Source organism: Anomaloglossus baeobatrachus, chromosome 5, assembly GCF_048569485.1.
Source record: "Anomaloglossus baeobatrachus isolate aAnoBae1 chromosome 5, aAnoBae1.hap1, whole genome shotgun sequence".
NCBI classification, from domain to species: domain Eukaryota; kingdom Metazoa; phylum Chordata; class Amphibia; order Anura; family Aromobatidae; genus Anomaloglossus; species Anomaloglossus baeobatrachus.
In genome coordinates, this window is record NC_134357.1 from 349,131,281 (window position 1) to 349,150,802 (window position 19,522).

The 19,522-nt window shown below is 48.5% G+C and overlaps 1 protein-coding gene across 1 annotated transcript in view; it reads left to right on the plus strand.

Moving 5' to 3' along the window:
• Positions 1-19,172, plus strand: part of NFS1 (NFS1 cysteine desulfurase) — a 76,098-nt gene extending 56,926 nt beyond the window's left edge. Inside the window, exon 13 of the mRNA XM_075349898.1 lies at positions 14,123-19,172. Within this exon, the coding sequence (XP_075206013.1) occupies positions 14,123-14,186 (64 nt within the window). The 3' untranslated portion in view covers positions 14,187-19,172. The remainder of the gene's footprint in view (positions 1-14,122) is intronic.
• The last annotated feature ends 350 nt before the right edge of the window (positions 19,173-19,522 follow it).

The following is a 19,522-nucleotide window of genomic DNA, read 5'->3' on the forward strand; positions in this document are numbered from 1 at the left end:
TCTGGTAAGCCACAACCGGTCTCCGGTTGTGGACCTCTGATTATACTCTCTGGGGTTCATTCTCTGGCAGAGCCTCCACTCCAGCAGCATGTCTCACACGAGGAGCAAGGCTCCAAAGCTGTATTCAGTATGCACTGCATGTAAGCTCCTGCTGCCTGAACCGAGCATATTCCCACATTGTGATGCCTGCTCTAACCTGGCGGTGCCTCAGCCTGGAGTTTCACCCCCAGTGGTCTCTCAGGCTGCCCCTGTTCCTGTGGCTGAACCCCCGGCTTGGGTAGAATCCTTTTCTAGGTCTATCTCCCAGTCTTTTGCTGACTCCATGGGACTTCTGTCCAGGACTTTGCTGAACATGCATCAGCCCCTTTCACAGGGTGCCTCTGCTGCTAGGGGTCTCTCAGGACCGGAGCTCACAGAGGATTCATCATCTGGTCCCAGACCCCGTCCTTCTAAGAAGAGACGCAGGGTTCCCTCTCCTTCCTCGTCCCGCGGCTCTGATTCAGGAGCTGACTCGCAGGACGAGGAGGATGCCTTTACGGGGGGCTCGGAGCTTAACTCCATGTGCCCCATTGATCTGTCCGAAAGTGACTGACTCAGATGTTAGTGATTTGATTGCGTCCATTAATTCTGTACTGGATCTCAATCCGCCAGTATCAGGGGAGCAATCCTCTCTGGCAGAAAAGCACCGGTTTACCTCGCCTAAGAGAGCAAAGAGTGTGTTCTTTAACCACTCCAGTTTTCAGGCCGCTGTGACCAAGCCCAGGGCCTGTCCTGACAAACGCTTCCCAAAGCGTGGTTCTGATGACCGCTTTCCCTTTCCACCTGAGGTGGTCAAGGAGTGGGCTCATTTCCCAAAGGTAGACCCCCCGGTGTCTAGACTCTCAGCCCGGACCGTTGTATCGGTGGCTAATGGCACCTCTCTTAAGGATTCCACTGACCGCCAGATTGATCTTCTGGCCAAATCCGTATATGAAGCGGCGGGGGCTTCGTTCTCCCCGACTTTTGCAGCAGTGTGGGCTCTCAAAGCTATCTCTGCTTCTCTAGAGGGGATGCATTCCCTCGCCAGGGAATCTATGCCCGAAATGGTTTCCTTAACTTCCCAAGCTTCAGCTTTTTCGTCCTATGCCATGTCTGCCATGCTGGAAGCTTCTCACTTCTCTGGATGAAATTATCAAGGAAGCTACTGGCGGGAAGAGTACTTCCATGCCACAAACCAAAACCAGGAAACCTGTCCAGGGCAGCAATCAGTCGAGGTTTCGTTCCTTTCGTTCCTCCAACTGGTCCTCCTCTAAGCCCTCGGCCTCGTCCACTAACTCAGCCAAGGACCAGAAATCCAACTGGCGCCCAAAAGCGCATCCACAAAAGACCGCAGGAGGTGCTGCCACCAAGGCAGCCTCCTCGTGACTATCTGTCCGCGCCAGCAACGTCCTTAGTCGGTGGCAGGCTCTCCCACTTTGGCGACGCATGGTTTCAACACGTCTCCGATCAGTAGGTAAGGGATATCATCTCCCACGGCTACAGGATAGAATTTTCTTCCAGTCCGCCAAACAGATTTTTTCTCTCAACTCCCCCCTGCTCCAAGGCCGCCGCCTTCTCACAGGCCGTGGCATCCTTGCAGGCCAACGGAGTAATTGTACCGGTTCCCGCCCGGGAACGGTTCAGAGGTTTCTACTCAAACCTCTTCTTAGTCCCCAAAAAGGACGGTTCCTTCCGGCCCATCCTGGATCTCAAGCTTCTCAACAAGCATGTTCAGGTGCGGCATTTTCGCATGGAGTCTCTGCGATCAGTCATTGCCTCAATGACCCAAGGGGACTTCCTGGCATCCATCGACATCAGAGATGCCTATCTGCATGTGCCAATTGCAGTTTCACACCAGCGTTGGCTACGTTTTGCAATCGGAGAGGAACATTTCCAATTCGTGGCTCTCCCCTTCGGGTTGGCCACAGCTCCTCGGGTATTCACCAAGGTCATGGCAGCAGTGATTGCGGTCCTGCACCTACAGGGGTTGGCAGTGATCCCTTACCTGGACAACCTTCTGGTAAAGGCTTCATCCAGCGTGGACTGTCAGCGGAGTGTCTCGCTCACTCTCGCCACTCTAGCCCAATTCGGGTGGCTTGTCAATCTTCCCAAGTCCACTCTGACTCCGACCCAGAGTCTCACGTACCTAGGGATGCAGTTCGAGACTTTGCTGGCACTTGTGAAGTTGCCCTTAGTCAAACAGCAGTCCCTCCAACTGGCGGTGCGCTCTCTGCTGAGGCCCTGCCGTTATTCCCTCAGGCGCCTGATGCAGGTGCTGGGTCAGATGGTGGCGTCAATGGAGGCTGTTCCCTTTGCCCAGTTCCATCTGCGTCCCCTGCAGCTGGACATTCTCCGCTGCTGGGACAAGCGGCCTTCCTCCTTGCACAGGTTAGTGGCTCTGTCGCCACAGACCAGGAGCTCTCTTCAGTGGTGGCTTCGGCCCCTCTCTCTGTCCGAGGGGCGCTCCTTTCTGGCCCCGTCCTGGGTGATCCTCACCACGGATGCCAGTCTATCCGGCTGGGGAGCGGTATGTCTCCACCACCGAGTGCAGGGCACTTGGACTCCGTCCGAATCAGCCCTTTCGATCAATGGGCTGGAAACCAGAGCCGTGCTTCTGGCTCTCCTAGCTTTTCACCATCTGCTGGCGGGCAGGCACATCCGAGTCCAGTCGGACAACGCGACAGCGGTTGCCTACATCAGTCACCAAGGCGGGACACGCAGCCGCCTGGCAATGTTGGAGGTACAACGCATCCTTCAATGGGCGGAGGACTCCAAGTCCACCATATCCGCAGTCCACATCCCAGGCGTGGAAAACTGGGAGGCAGATTATCTCAGCCGTCAAACCGTGGACAGTGGCGAGTGGTCCCTGCACCCGGCAGTTTTTCAGTCAATCTGCCGCAAATGGGGCACTCCGGACGTGGACCTAATGGCATCCCGTCACAACAACAAAGTTCCCGTTTACGTGGCTCGCTCCCACGATCCTCAGGCATTCGCCGCGGACGCTCTGGTTCAAGACTGGTCCCAGTTTCGTCTGTCCTACGTGTTTCCCCCTCTAGCTCTTCTTCCCTCTCTTGCCCAGAGTCCTGCGCAAGATCAGAATGGAGGGCCGTCGAGTCATCCTCATTGCTCCGGACTGGCCCAGGCGAGCTTGGTACCCAGACCTGCTCCTTCTGTCCGTAGAGGTGCCGTGGCATCTTCCGGACCGTCCAGACCTTCTCTCACAAGGTCCGTTCTTCCGCCTGAATTCTACGGCTCTAAAATTGACGGCGTGGCTCTTGAGTCCTGGATCTTGACGGCTTCTGGTATCCCTCCTGAAGTCATCTCCACTATGACTCGGCCCCATAAGTCTTCCTCCGCCAAGATCTATCACAGGACTTGGAAAATTTTCCTGTCCTGGTGTCGCTCTTCCGGCCATCCTCCTTGGCCATTTTCCTTGCCGACCATTCTGTCCTTTCTACAGTCCGGTCTGCAGCTGGGACTGTCCCTCAACTCTCTCAAGGGACAAGTCTCAGCTCTGTCAGTGCTGTTCCAGCGGCGTCTCGCCCGGCTGGCTCAGGTCCGCACCTTCATGCAGGGCGCGTCTCACATCATTCCGCCTTACCGGCGGCCCTTGGATCCCTGGGACCTCAATTTGGTTCTCACGGTTTTGCAGAAACCCCCCTTTGAGCCTCTTAGGGAGGTTTCTTTGTTTCGGCTTTCACAGAAAGTGGTCTTTCTAGTGGCCATAACTTCCCTCAGGAGAGTCTCCGATTTGGTTGCGCTCTCTTCGGAGTCACCTTTTTTGGTTTTTCATCAAGACAAGGTGGTTCTCCGTCCGACTCCAGACTTTCTTCCTAAGGTGGTCTCTCCTTTCCACCTTAACCAGGACATTACCCTACCTTCCTTTTGTCCGGCTCCTGTTCATCGCTTTGAAAAAGCGCTGCATACCCTGGATCTGGTGCGTGCTCTCCGGATCTATCTGTCTCACACCGCTGCTCTTAGGCGGTGCACTTCTCTTTTTGTGCTAACCACAGGTCGGCGCAAGGGCCTCTCTGCTTCTAAGCCGACCTTAGCCCGTTGGATTAGGTCGACCATTTCGGACGCCTACCAGTGTTCTCAGGTGCCTCCCCCGCCGGGGATCAAGGCACACTCGACCAGAGCTGTCGGTGCCTCTTGGGCTTTCAGGCACCAGGCTACGGCTCAACAAGTCTGTCAGGCTGCCACTTGGACTAGCCTGCATACCTTTTCGAAGCACTACCAAGTGCATGCTCATGCTTCGGCAGATGCGAGCTTGGGCAGACGCATCCTTCAGGCGGCTGTCGCCCATTTGTGAAGTTAGGTTCTGCCTACTTCTTAGTTTTTCTGTTTATTTCCCACCCATGGACTGCTTTGAGACGTCCCATGGTCTGGGTCTCCCATAGGAACGATAAAGAAAAAGAGAATTTTGTTTACTTACCGTAAATTCTTTTTCTTATAGTTCCGTATTGGGAGACCCAGCTCCCTCCCTGTTGCCTGTTGGCAATTTCTTGTTCCGCGTGTTTTCACCGGCTGTTGTTGTTGACACAGTCTCCGGTTGTTCCGGTTTTTGCTCTGTTTTTACTTGTGGGTGGCTATTCTCCTTCAGCTTTTGCACTAAACTGGCAAGATCTGGTTCTCCAGGGGGTGTATAAGCTCAGAGGGAGGAGCTACACTTTTAAGTGTAGTACTTTGTGTGTCCTCCGGAGGCAGAAGCTAAACACCCATGGTCTGGGTCTCCCAATACGGAACTATAAGAAAAAGAATTTAGGGTAAGTAAACAAAATTCTCTTTTTTTTGTTATGTCACGTGATAGGGTGTATAGGCCCTCTTATATATTATAAGGGCTATACAGTACCTTACCCTCCACGAGGCACTTTTTATTAAAGGCAAGGTATTCCTTTCCTTTTTTTAGAGAAATCATTATTAAAAGTTAAATTTTAGGTTTCTGCTGTATTTGGTTAAAAAGTTGTGTTATACGCCGGAAAATACGGTACTTGTTAGGAGAAATTTGACATAACCTGAAAGTTACATCTTTCACTTCAATAAGTGCTGATGGTTTTAGTTCTCTAAAAAACTCCAATTCTCTGTGAGGGTTGTAAGATTTTTTTTTTCTCTGTGCCTTGAGAACGCATCACAATGCTGCTTATTAACCTTTTGTCTGTATTTAAGGTGTGTTTCATTACAATATATTGCCCATTACAGTGTTAAAGGCAGAGACAAGAGCCACCTGAATGAGTCCATGTTTAGGACATCATTCAGGATAAGATGGGGAGGGTCACCTTTGAACATCTTCCAAAATGTACATTGTTGTCCCATTATAGTGAATAAGAGATTTAGATTACAGAGTCTGAGCTTCTCAATCTGGAAATAAAAGGCAGAAAAAACTAAAGGCACAACCATTGGTGAAGCATCATGGTCTTTTCCTTCTGTGGATTGGTGTTGTTCACAAAGCAGTTACCCCTACTTATCATATCTTTTGAGATACGCAAAAAAAGGTTTAAAGCATAACCATTATTTTTCATTTTTCTGTCATAAATCAATAGTACACATGATAATAAGCAACTTTGTAATATATCTTATCAGACACATCTTCTTTCTCTGCCAGAATTGATCAGTCATTATGGAAATTCCCAATTCTGAGGTAAAATCTGTATTCAGTGAAGATTTTCCCATTACTGAGATAGATGGCACTTGGTACTGATGAGATTCTATGTAAATAGAAGATGGAGGCGCTAGAGGCAGAGCTCCACTCCCTTCTCCCTCTTCTATCTACATACTGTGTTTTTCTAAAATAAGCCCTCCCCCGAAAATAAGCCCTAGTCGCGGATCAATAATGAATTATCTGTGCAGAAAAAAAAGTTAAATACACTGCAGGACACTTCATTATAGACAGCGGGCACCTCGTAATCACACTCACCAGACGCCGAGCAGGAGGCCCTGCAGTGATCGCACGTCCGATCACACACACACACACACACACACACACACACACAATCAGATCGCACACACAAACATCGGATCACACTCACATACCACATTCAGTGACACCGATTTCTTCTGGCTGGCAGAATCCTGAGAGGCTGTGCAGTGAAGCGCAAGGACCTGCCGCAATGCTAGCTTACAGGACCAGCGAGCCGGACACGAGACTTCCTCCCATCATTCCCTGCGGCCAGAAGTATTTTGTAACGCTGGATGTAATGAGTGTGTGTGTTTGACTCAGTGTCAGTCAGCCAGCCAGCCAGAAACAGGATAAGGCTATGTGCGCACGTTGCGCAATTACATGCAGTTACGCTGCGCTTTGTAGCGCAGCGTAACTGCATGCGTCCTGCGTCCCCTGCATAATCTATGAAGATTATGCAGGAGCCGTGCGCACATGGCGTCTTAGAGCGCAGCGCTTCGGCTGCTGCCCGAAGCGCGCGTTCTAAGAAGTGACATGTCACTTATTCCGTGCGCTCTGCATGCATCCCCCCGCTCTGTCTATGGGAGGAGCTGCAGGCAGAGCGCATGGAATCGGCTTTTTTTTTTTTTCACTACGGACATTTTCTGCAGCGATTTGAAGTGCACGTGTGCTCTTCAGATCGCTGCAGAAATTTCTGCAGTGACTGTACGCAACGTGCGCACATAGCCTAAGACGGCATGCAGCACCCACCGGAGATCACAGGGAGGACCTGGGAGCCACGCAGATATCCAGGTCTGTTAAGTATGAGTCTCCTGGGAAGTGGAGGGACTGCTTTTTTATTTGAGGGGAGGGGGGGGGGGGTAAACTTACCCCAACCATATTTCTCCAAAAATAAGACTTCCTCCAAAAATAAGCCGTAGTGCTTTTTTGGGGGGGTATAAAAGTATAAGACAGTGTCTTATTTTTGGAAAAACACGGTAGGAGATGGCAGTTGGTACTGATGAGGTTCTGAGATTCAGTGACTGAGGGAGGAGCTAGAGACAGCTCCACCCCTCCTCCCTCTTCTGTCTACATAGAATCTCATCAGTAACAACCACCATCTCTTATCTCAGTAATGATAAAGTCTGAACACAGATTTCTTTATCGTTCCTTCCATGGGAGACCCAAACCATGGGTGTATAGCTAGCGCCTCCGGAGGACACACAAAGTACTGCACTCAAACATGTAGCTCCTCCCTCTGGGCTATATACACTCCCTGGATGACAATCTACCCAGTTCAATACTTTGTGTTTCAGGAGGATACACACACTTGCATTCTCTGATATTTTTTTCTCATTTTTATTTTAATTTTAAAGATTTGGAAGAAAAGCGGGTCCAGTCTGGACTCCCGGCATGTCCCTTCACACCCCACTCTGTCGGCGGTGGTGTTAAGGTTGACTTTATAAGGCTGGAGCCTTCACATGCCGCGCTCCTTCACATCCTCTAAGAGGCTCTGGGTTGAAGTGGGAGCCTCCACGGTCCTCTCTGCTTGCAGAAGACCGGTCTCCATCCGCAGCCCTGTCTGGTCCCTGCTGGAAGGAGCATTTACCCCCCTCTCCAGGGACATGGCCCTGCGTCTCAAAGCTAAGTATAGAGACGTTTTTCAGGGGTCCCGGGTACTTTTATTAGGGGGACAGTATGTGTTTTAGCGTTACTGTAAATTCCGGCCGATTCTGGGGATTTCCCCTGAGAACCGCGCCGAAGGTGCCTGCTCGTCGGCCGCATTTTTAAATCTAGGCCCCGGCTTCTGTTTGGGCCTAGTTTCGGTTTTGGCTTCTCTGCATGTTTTGCATACAGCGCCGCCCACCGCCCGACCAGCAGAGGGGAGGGCACTCCTCTCTGGGGAGATGTTCCCTCCCCTGTATATCTCCCTGTTTCTCTCTGCCCTCCGTTTTTCCCGCTCTTGGGCTTATACACGCCCCCCCTCTTTCTCCCAGCGCCATTTTCTCAGCGTTCTCACACTGGAGGGCGCTGGATGCTGCAGCTGCATACTATCAGGAAGGCTGACGCTTCACAGGGGAGCGGTGGAATCCGGAGGGCACACAGAGAGCACGGGCTGGTAAGCCACAACCTCTGGTTGTGGACTTTTATTACACTCTCAGGCATTCTACAGGAGTGTATTCTGGCTGCAGAGCCTCCACCTCAGCAGCATGTCTGTCACTAGGAGCAAGGCTGCAAACATGTACGCTATATGCACTGCATGTAAGCTCATTCTGCCAGAGCCAAGCACATACCCACATTGTGATGCCTGTGCTAACATGGTTGTGTCTCAGCCTGGAGCCTCCGCAGGGGTCCCTCCGGCTGCTTTGGCCCCGGTGGCTGAACCCCCGGCTTGGGTAGCATCCTTTTCACAAGCTATTTCCAAGTCTTTTGCCGACTCTATGGGGCAGCTGTCCCGGACACTGCTATCCATGCATCAGCCCCCTTCTCAGGGTGCTTCGGCTGCTCCTAGCTCTGCAGAGCTCCCAGAGCATGTCCCAGGACCCCGTCCCCCTAAACGGAGATGCAGGGACCCTTCTCCTTCCTCTTCCCACGGCTCTGATTCACGTGCCGAGGTACAGGGCGAGGAGGACTCGTTTACTGTGGGCTCAGATGCTACCTCTATGTACCCCATTGACTTGTCTGAGGGTGATGCGGATGTTAGTGACTTGATTGCGTCCATTAACTCCGTGCTGAACCTCAACCCACCAGAGTCTGAGGAACAAGCCTCTCTGATAGAGATACACCAGTTTACCTCACCTAAGAAAGCTAAAAGTATGTTTTTTAACCACTCCAGCTTTCAGGCCACTGTTACCAAACCCAGGGCCTGTCCTGACAAACGTTTTCCGAAGCGTAGTTCAGATGACCGTTTTCCTTTTCCACCAGAGGTGGTTAAGGAATGGGCTCAGTCCCCAAAGGTAGACCCTCCGGTGTCCAGAATCTCAGCCCGCACAGTCGTAGCTGTGGCTGATGGCACTTCTCTTAAGGATCCCACTGACCGCCAGGTTGACCTTTTGGCCAAGTCTGTATATGAGGCGGCTGGAGCCTCGTTCTCCCCGTCTTTTGCGGCAGTGTGGGCTCTCAAGGCAGTCTCTGCCTCTCTGGAGGAGATGCATTCTCTCACCAGGGACTCTATGCCTGAGCTGGAGGCCTTAACTTCTCAAGCTTCGGCTTTTGCATCCTACGCCATGTCTGCCATCCTTGAGGCTTCTCACCGCACGGCGGTGGCCTCCGCTAACTCCCTCGCGATCTGCAGGATCTTGTGGCTTCGAGAGTGGAAAGCAGACGCTTCCTCAAAAAAGTACCTTGCGAGTCTCCCTTTTGCTGGGTCCCGGCTGTTTGGGGAACAGCTGGATGAAATACACAATTCCTATATGGTTGGTTTGAGTTCAAAATGTGTAAACGGGAAAACCTCAAATTCCAATTAAAATGACTTATTTTATTAATATATTATTAAAAGTAATCAAAACACCCTAGTGATATTACACACATAGGGTCACATGAGGGGAGGAGCTGGAATATATGGGGTCCCTAAAGTTTCCCTAAGGGGACCTTGCTCCTACCTGCCAACGGAGGGTTTGACACCGTAACTGTTTTGGGCGCCCCCGTTCCACGTCGGCTGACCCTCACTAAACCCTAACTCACAAGTGAATTAAAAATTAATTACACTCCTGATGGCCACACAAAGGTACTCATACATACAAAAATGGGTAACTTTCAATCCCAGTATGTGGAATTACATGCTGCTTACAAAGATGGAAGACAGCTACACAAGGCAGGATAGGGGATTCACACCCCAAATCAATATATACACTTATTGCATCAGATGGTTATTAACTTCCTTGTTCTGACATATTGTGGCCATCAAACATGGAAAACTTCAACACAATTGTAATCTATCTCAATAGACACTGCATTGCCCTAGTCTGGGCAGGTGCATGCAAACCAGTGCAGTGTCCAAAGATAATCAGATAAACACTACTGAAGCATATAAAGGTGAACAAAGTGCACCCAGAGGAAAGAAAATGTTTACTTCCCTTTAGAATATGCTTCACATCGCCTCGACGCGTTTCCCCTTCAGGATACAAGGATCATCAGGAGGCTGAAGTATCATAAACAGAAGATGTGGATAAAGATGTAATCCATGGCTGAACAGCTGGATGACATAATCAAGGAGGCTACTGGCGGGAAGAGTACTTCCTTGCCTCAAACTAGGGCCAGGAAACCTGTCCAGGGCAGGATCCAATCGAGGTTTCGTTCCTTTCGTTCCTCTAACTGGTCATCCTCGAAGCCCTCGACCGCGTCCACTACCGCAGCCAAGGATCGTAAATCGAGCTGGCGCGCAAAGCCGCGTCCTCAAAAGACCGGAGGAGCCGCTGCCATTAAGGCAGCCTCCTCTTGACTATCTGGCTGCGCCAGCAACGTCCTTGGTCGGTGGCAGGCTCTCCCACTTTGGAGACGTGTGGTTCCAACACGTCGCCGACCAGTGGGTGCGGGATATCATCTCCCACGGCTACAGGATAGAATTTTCTTCCAGCCCGCCAAACAGATTTTTTCTGTCCACACCCCCTTGCTCCAAGGCCGCCGCCTTCTCTCAGGCCGTGGCATCCCTGCAGGCCAACGGGGTAATTGTTCCGGTTCCCGCCCGGGAATGGTTCAGCGGTTTCTACTCAAACCTCTTTCTAGTCCCCAAGAAGGACGGTTCCTCCCGGCCCATCCTGGATCTCAAGCTTCTCAACCAGCATGTTCAGGTGCGGCACTTTCGCATGGAATCTCTGAGATCGGTCATTGCCTCAATGACCCAAGGAGATTTTCTGGCATCCATCGACATCAGAGATGCCTATCTGCATGTGCCTATTGCGGTCTCACACCAGCGTTGGCTACGCTTTGCAATCGAAGAGGAACATTTCCAGTTCGTGGCTCTTCCCTTTGGCTTAGCCACGGCCCCTCGAGTGTTCACCAAGGTCATGGCAGCAGTGGTTGCGGTCCTGCACCTCCAGGGATTGGCAGTGATTCCTTACCTGGACGACCTTCTAGTCAAGGCCTCATCCAGTGTAGACTGCCAGCGGAGTGTCTCTCTCACTGTCGCCACGCTTGTTCAGTTCGGGTGGCTTGTCAACCTGCCCAATTCCACTCTGACCCCGACCCAGGTACTTATGTACCTAGGGATGCAATTCGAGACTCTGCCGGCACTTGTCAAGTTGCCCTTAGTCAAACAGCAGTCCCTTCGTCTGGCGGTGCGCTCTCTGCTGAGGCACCGCCGTCATTCCATCAGACACCTCATGCAGGTGCTGGGTCAGATGGTGGCGTCAATGGAAGCGGTTCCCTTTGCCCAGTTCCATCTGCGTCCCTTGCAGCTGGACATTCTCCGCTGTTGGGACAAGCGGATCTCTTCCTTGGACAGGCTGGTGGCTCTGTCATCACAGGCCAGGAACTCCCTTCAGTGGTGGCTTCAGCCCCTCTCCCTGTCACAGGGACGCTCCTTCCTGACTCCGTCCTGGGTGATCCTCACCACGGATGCCAGCCTCTCCGGTTGGGGAGCGGTATTACTCCATCACCGAGCACAGGGCACTTGGACTCCGTCCGAATCAGCCCTCCCGATCAATGTGCTGGAGATCAGAGCTGTGTTTCTAGCTCTCCTAGACTTTCACCACCTGTTGGCGGGCAAGCACATTCGGGTTCAGTCGGACAACGCGACAGCGGTTGCCTACATCAATCACCAGGGCGGAACTCACAGCCGTCTGGCGATGTTGGAGGTTCAACGAATCCTCCAGTGGACGGAGGACTTCAAGTCCACCATATCTGCAGTCCACATCCCAGGCGTGGAAAACTGGGAGGCCGATTATCTCAGCCGTCAAACCGTGGACGGCGGCGAGTGGGCCCTGCATCCGTCAGTGTTCAGATCGATCTGCCGCAAGTGGGGCACTCCGGAAGTGGATCTAATGGCTTCCCGGCACAACAACAAGGTTCCGGTTTACGTGGCTCGCTCCCACGATCCTCAAGCCTTCGCAGCAGACGCACTGGTTCAAGATTGGTCTCAGTTCCGTCTGGCCTATGTGTTTCCCCCTCTAGCGCTCTTGCCCAGGGTTCTGCGCAAGATCGGAACGGAGGGCCGTCGAGTCATACTCATTGCTCCGGACTGGCCCAGGCGAGCTTGGTACCCAGACCTGCTCCGCCTGTCCGTAGAGGTGCTGTGGCATCTCCCGGACCGCCCAGACCTTCTCTCTCAAGGTCCGTTCTTCCGCCAGAATTCTGCGGCTCTCAGATTGACGGCGTGGCTCTTGAGTCCTGGATCCTGACGGCTTCAGGCATTCCCTCTGAGGTCATCTCCACCATGACTCAGGCTCGGAAGTCTTCCTCGGCCAAGATTTACCACAGGACTTGGAGAATTTTCCTGTCCTGGTGTCGCTCTTCCGGCCATGCTCCTTGGCCGTTCTCCTTGCCGACCATCCTGTCTTTTCTACAGTCAGGTCTACAGTTAGGTCTGTCCCTCAATTCCCTCAAGGGACAGGTGTCGGCTTTGTCGGTATTGTTCCAGCGGCGTATCGCCCGACTGGCTCAGGTGCGCACCTTCATGCAGGGCGCATCTCACATCATCCCTCCTTACCGGCGGCCCTTGGATCCCTGGGACCTTAATCTGGTCCTCACGGCCTTACAGAAACCCCCTTTTGAGCCTCTCAGGGAGGTTCCTTTGTCTAGACTTTCACAGAAAGTTGTCTTTCTAGTAGCCATAACTTCTCTCAGGAGAGTTTCTGATTTGGCTGCGCTTTCTTCGGAATCCCCCTTTTTGGTGTTTCACCAAGACAAGGTGGTTCTTCGTCCGACTCCGGACTTTCTCCCTAAGGTAGTGTCTTCCTTCCACCTTAACCAGGACATTTCATTGCCCTCTCTTTGTCCGGCCCCTGTGCATCGCTTTGAGAAGGCGTTGCACACCTTGGATTTGGTGCGGGCGCTCCGAATCTATGTGTCACGCACCGCCGAAAAAGGTGCACCTCACTTTTTGTGCTAACCACGGGTCAGCGTAAGGGTCTCTCTGCTTCTAAACCGACCCTGGCTCGTTGGGTTAGGTCGGCTATCGCCGATGCCTACCAGTGTTCTCAGGTGCCTCCCCCGCCGGGGATTAAGGCGCACTCGACCAGAGCTGTCGGTGCCTCCTGGGCTTTCAGGCACCAGGCTACGGCTCAGCAGGTGTGTCAGGCTGCCACTTGGTCCAGTCTGCAGACTTTTTCGAAGCACTAGCAAGTGCATGCTCATGCTTCGGCAGATGCGAGCTTGGGCAGACGCATCCTTCAGGCGGCTGTCGCCCATTTGTGAAGTTAGGTTTTGCCTACTTCTCAGTTTGGTTTATTTCCCACCCATGGACTGCTTTGGAACGTCCCATGGTTTGGGTCTCCCATGGAAGGAACGATAAAGAAAAAGAGAATTTTGTTTGCTTACCGTAAATTCTTTTTCTTGTAGTTCCGACATGGGAGACCCAGCACCCTCCCTGTTGCCTGTTGGCAGTTTTTTGTTCCGTGTGTTTCACCGGCTGTTGTTAGTAGACAGAGTTCTGGTTTTGCCGAGTTTTACTCTATCTCTACTTATGGGTGGATGTCCTCCTTCAGCTTTTGCACTGAACTGGGTAGATTGTCATCCAGGGAGTGTATATAGCCCGGAGGGAGGAGCTACACGTTTGAGTGTAGTACTTTGTGTGTCCTCCGGAGGCGCTAGCTATACACCCATGGTTTGGGTCTCCCATGTCGGAACTACAAGAAAAAGAATTTACGGTAAGCAAACAAAATTCTCTTTTTTACTTCAGAATAGAGAATTTTGATAATGACTGATCAGTTCTGGCAGATAAGCAAATGTGTCTCTGATAAGATATATTACACAGTTGCTTATTTTCATGTGTACTATTAATTTATGAAATAAAAATTAAAATGATGGTTACACTTTAATGCTTTTGAAATAAAGTTCGCTGAATGTTTGTGCTGGTGAGAGACGCAGTCCATCTATTATTACGTGATGGAAATTGTCTTCTATTAGTGCTGCTCACCAATGAAGTGTATGGGAAAGTGTTTTCTGTTGAGTCCCTGTACTGTTTGGATTTGATTAACTCCACATTAAAGTGCAATTTTTAAGCTAATCCCCCCTCCCTCCCCACTCATACTGCAGAATCACTTTGTGAAATAATATCTTTGCATTTTACAGTCCACTTTGGGAAATGGTGCAAGATGGGATCGATTTGAAGAGCATACAATGGACGCAGCACTGATTGTCGAGGACTGCCTCCTAGGAACATTTTGAATGGCTTCTGTTACAATGGCATACTACTCTGGCTGCCAACACTTACTTCTAACATCTGTCTGCTCTCATCTCCGTATTTTTTTTTATGTAAAAAATTAGATATTTACCAGTTACAGGGAGATCCTCTGGGAGTTTTGTCTGTTGCAGAATTAATGCAGGCACCATTGAAATAATTTTGCTTATTGCAGTTTCAGTGCCTTTAGAAGTCCAGCAGTTTAGTTTTCAGTAATATTTGAGCTATAAAGGACGTCTTGCAGCAATTGGCACCCTTCAAAACTGTGGAGAAATGGGAGATTTAAAATAATCATACCATTGTATAGTCAGGTGTTTTATTCTTGTACATGCCACTCCCCCAAGTTCTGTAAAGGTGGATTCACCTATGAAGCATACTCTACATCATGTGTCCCCAATTCCAGTCCTCAAGGGCCGCCAGCAGTGCATGTTTTCAGGATTTCCTTAGTATTGCACGTGATAATTTAATCACCTGCACAGTTGATGATTCCAACACCCATGCAATGCTAAGGAAATCCTGAAAACATGCACTGTTGGCGGCCCTCGAGGACTGGAGTTGGGGAACCCTGCTCTACATTATATGCCCTCACAGCCCCTTCGCCTTTACTCTGAGTGACCGCTGTAGAGAGATTGGACACTACCACTACAGAGCAAAATTGGGGATGTTATGGAGCGCTCACTGCTAGGAGCACTACAGCTTTAGGGACCACCTTCAGAATGTCAGGGGAAGGGGGCGTATAGCCAACTAAAACTTTATGCACAATGATACCTTCTGTTATGGTGTTATTATCCATGTGTTTAAACTGAATCTACCTTCTACCTAACATCTTCAGTACTTTTGCTGGATCAAAACTGACAAACTTGCTTTAATTCTACTCTTTGATGTGGTATTGAGCATAGTGGTACATTTGATTATTTCTATTTATTGCTATTGTTATGGGAGCCTTAAGGCTTGGTCACATGTATAATTTTTTGTCGGTGTTTTTGCATTTATTTCTATATGTGGCAAAAAACACAGCATTTTACCTTTCAAAGGGAATCTGTCAGGTGATTTTGTAGTACAATACTAATGTTATCTTTAAATGGGGCTTTTAGGATCAGTAGCTTTTATTGCTGTAACTTCTCCTGTTATCTTGCTGTATGCTTTTTAGAATTCAATGTCTCCTGTACCAGTCAAGTTTATGTAAATATATGTAAATACAATTTATATATTCACTGCTTCCTCCTCCCACCTCTCAGTACATTCACTATCAAGAAGTATGCTGTGGATAAGAAGAACAGATAGGGTCTTATCTGGTGGGATTTGACAAGACAACAGGTAAGGTACTCACCTGTAGAAGTTGTGCCAATCACAACTCCTACATAAGCATACAATGGCGTTTGGTGCAGCACCGGACTGATGTATTACGGATGTGGAAGAAGGAAACCGGGATATACCGCGATAACATCAAACATCTAGAAGTTGATTAATTTCTCTTTTATTTAATCAGGTCTATGCTTTTCGGAGGACACAGCCTCCTTCAGGACAATTATGACAGAAAAATCAACCTTCATGGATTTTTCTGTCATAATTGTCCTGAAGAAGGAGGCTGCGTCCTCTGAAACACGTAGACCTGATACAATACATTCACTATCACTGAGAGGTGGGAGGGAATATGGGTAGGGACAGAAGTGCAAATTCAGTTCAGATTTATTATCACTGCTGCCAGCACTGAGAGGTGGGAGCAGTGAATATGCAGTTTGTATTTACATATGCTTGACTAGTTACTATCTTACACTGAATTCTCAGGAGCTTACAATAAGATAACAGGAGAAGGTACAGCAATAAAACTTACTGATCCTGTTAGAGCTGCTTAAGTCCTACCTAGTTCAAGTTAACATTAGTATTGTACTAGAAAATTACCTGACAGATTCCCTTTCATAGCAAAGTGAATGCGATTTCTGAAATCTCGTTTTCACACTTTTTTGGGTTCTTTTACCATACTTTTTAAAAAAACACTTCAGTTTTTTTTCTGCATTTTTACTGCAGTTGTTTTCCATCAAGATCAATGCACCACAAAAAAAAGTCTGCATGAAAATATAAAGTTTTAGACATGTACACTGTTTTTCTAATTTTGTTTATTGCAGTGTAAGGGGTACTTTACACGTTGCGACATCGCTAGCATCGGCTAGCGATGTCGAGCGCGATAGTACCCGCCCCGTCGCACATGCGATATTTTGTGATTGCTGCCGTAGCGAACATTATCGCTACGGCAGCTTCACACGCACATACCTGCTCGGCGACGTCACTAAGCAGCCGGCCAATAGAAGCGGAGGGGCAGAGATGAGCGGGACGTAACATCCCGCCCACCTTCTTCCTTCCGCATTGACGGTGGACGCAGGTAAGGAGATGTTTATCGTTCCTGCGACTTCACACACAGCGATGTGTGGTGCTGCAGGAACAACAAACAACATCGTACCTGCAGCAGGAGCGACATTATGAAAATGAACGACGTGACACAGATCAGCGATTTTGACTGTTTTGCGCTCTTTCATCATCGCTCCTAGGATTTACACATTGCGATGTCGCTACTGGCGCCGGATGTGCGTCACAACGACCGTGACCCCGACGATATTTCGTTAGCGATGTCGCAACGAGTAAAGTACCCCTAAGACTTCATAGCGAATAAAGTTCTATAGCTGATCATTTAAATTTGTTCATTAAAGGAAACCTGCCACATTGTAAATGCAGACCGATCTGTTGACAGCATGTTACAGTGAAGTAGAAACTGAGCAGAATGATATGTAGGTATTTTTTTCAATACTTCTCATTCTGGGATTTAGAATCCCCTCTAATTTCCCCAGTGTTTGCCCTCTTCAGGTTTCTCCTAATATTTTTGCATTCCTTTACAAGAGAGCAGGTACCTAAACAAAATATATATCTTCAAAAAAGGAAGATTTAAGGGAGTCTTGTTAGTAGTTTGGCCCTCAAAACTTCAGACCTTGTAAAGGGTTATTCTCAACACCTTGTCTTCAGGAGCACATTAATCCACCGGCTCCTGACTTGCTGCGGAAGATAGGCTCCTGATTGGGATGACAGATGAGGCCAGAAGGGTAGCATCATAGAAGAGCAGAAACACTGAAGCTGGCCAGATCTAGACATGCGGCCGGCTTCAAAACAGCGCTCAAGCTCTAAGCCAAAGAGCATGTAAGTGCTGTGCTCCTTGCTTAGTAGACAGGCAACCACTGATGGATTGTAGAGGTGGACAGTTACCTAGGCGACAAGCAGTAAGCAATGGAATTTAAAAAATCCAATGTTTTTTTTGAGAATGTAGAGGATTTTTAATAGCAGCTAAATTTGCAAAGTTGCTTGTTTTGCAATATTAATAACTTCTCAACATGAAAATAACCCTTTTAAAGGGAATCTATCAGCAGGTTTTTGCTACCTCATTTGAGAGCACCATAATGTAGGCAAACAGATCATGATTCCAACGATGCATCACTTAGGTTACTTAGTGCAGCTGTTCTGCCACAATCTGAATTTTTAGATTGTCATGTAGCAGACTCCAAGGAGCTGTACCGCCCACACCAAGCTCTCTATAGAGATTCTACATTGACTGTGAGATGTTAATCACAGCAGAGAGTGTATCCTATTTTGACAAGTCAGACAGACCTAAATTTTCTGTTAACCCTTGCAGCATAGCAAAACCCTGTTGACAAATTCCCTTTAAAGCGTACATGTTTAAATGTTCATATTATTTGCATAGGCTACAAATACAGTAGATGCTCTGCAGCACACCATGATTTCAAGTGCTTAGCTGGTGTTTCCTAACTGCAAAGTTCCCTGGGCTCTCCTCACTGTTTGATGGATCTAGACTTCATCCAAAGACTTCCTTTAGTAGAATAAAAGTAGATTTTTTGTTTTACCATGTTCTTGTCAAATTTAATCCTATTTAGGTTATCTTGTTAACATTTGTCCTTTTATATATTGTACATTTTGCTAAATGAGGCTCAGGCAGTACATTTGCTATGCTTTTTCCATACACATTTTAATGTAGGCCAAGAAAGAAAATGTTCTTTTATACTTCAGTTTTCAGGATCTGCTCCAATTGCCATAACCATGTTTTGTCAGCATCCAGACCTGCGGGGATTTCCATGGCTTCTGCACATACTCGTGTGCAGTACAAAAACCAACCATGTGCAAATGGCCTAAAAATCTGTGTGAAAATATGAGCATGTTGCAAACTTTTGAATTTGCAGTGTACTGATTTTATTGTAGAAAATGTGAGGATTTTCAAAGGAGAGTGACCCATTGCAATTCATTAGGGTGAAATGATGTTTTGCTGGTTTCTCAACACGGACTTGCTGCAAATTAATGGTAAAATCCACGGCAGAAATTATCCCCTGCATTTGGACTTGTCCTAAACCACATGCTATGGCTGGACTCATGTGAACAAAACTTCACCCTTTGTGAAAGCCAGTTGCCACACAAATGTGAAATAAAATCTGACTTCTGCGTGTAGGCAGAGCTTTGGCACTGCCCAGCCGCACTGTTTGGCCTCACCCTTCACGTGTTTCGGTCATGGTTTGTTTTTGCTGCAATTGTGGCCTTAACATGTGACCAAATCATAAAGCATGTGTACATTTTTTTCTGCAGCAGATGGAACCCAAGGTCGCTGTATTCACACTGCATAGCACATTCACTTAACGCACAAGGACGCACGACTGTGTGCGCCAATTCTATTGTGAAATGTGTTAATGCGTGTGTTCTTCTAGGTTATATGTTATTTTTCATGTTCCAAGCTTGTGACTTCTCAAAATTATACAAGATATATGCATTGTATCCTTTCTTTTTGCCTTATTTTTGCTCAGGTTTGTAAAAATGTGAGGCTAATGTACAGTACCGTTAATATTTTGCATTTCAAAGACTTAAATAAAACTTTCTTAGATTGCATTTGTTTTATGATTGTGTTTATTGGCTTATTCTTTTGTCTATTAAATATAATAATGATTACTACTACTTTAACCTATTCCCATTTAAATGTGTCTAGTTTGAAGAACCCAGACTTGGTTCATGTTTTGCTGCCGAGACCCTCTGACCATATTTTCTTCACTAACTCCATCGGCAGAACTAGACTCACCCAAAGAATAAGGGTGACCATACCTTACTCCTTAGACACTTGTTCGACCAACAGCTTTTCCTTCCATGCATATAAACACTGATTTAGGATGGGAATAAAAGTTGCTTTTGTACAATTTGAAACTAATAATATGCGTTGTCAGGGTCAAGACTTAAAGTGGGTACAGAAAGTA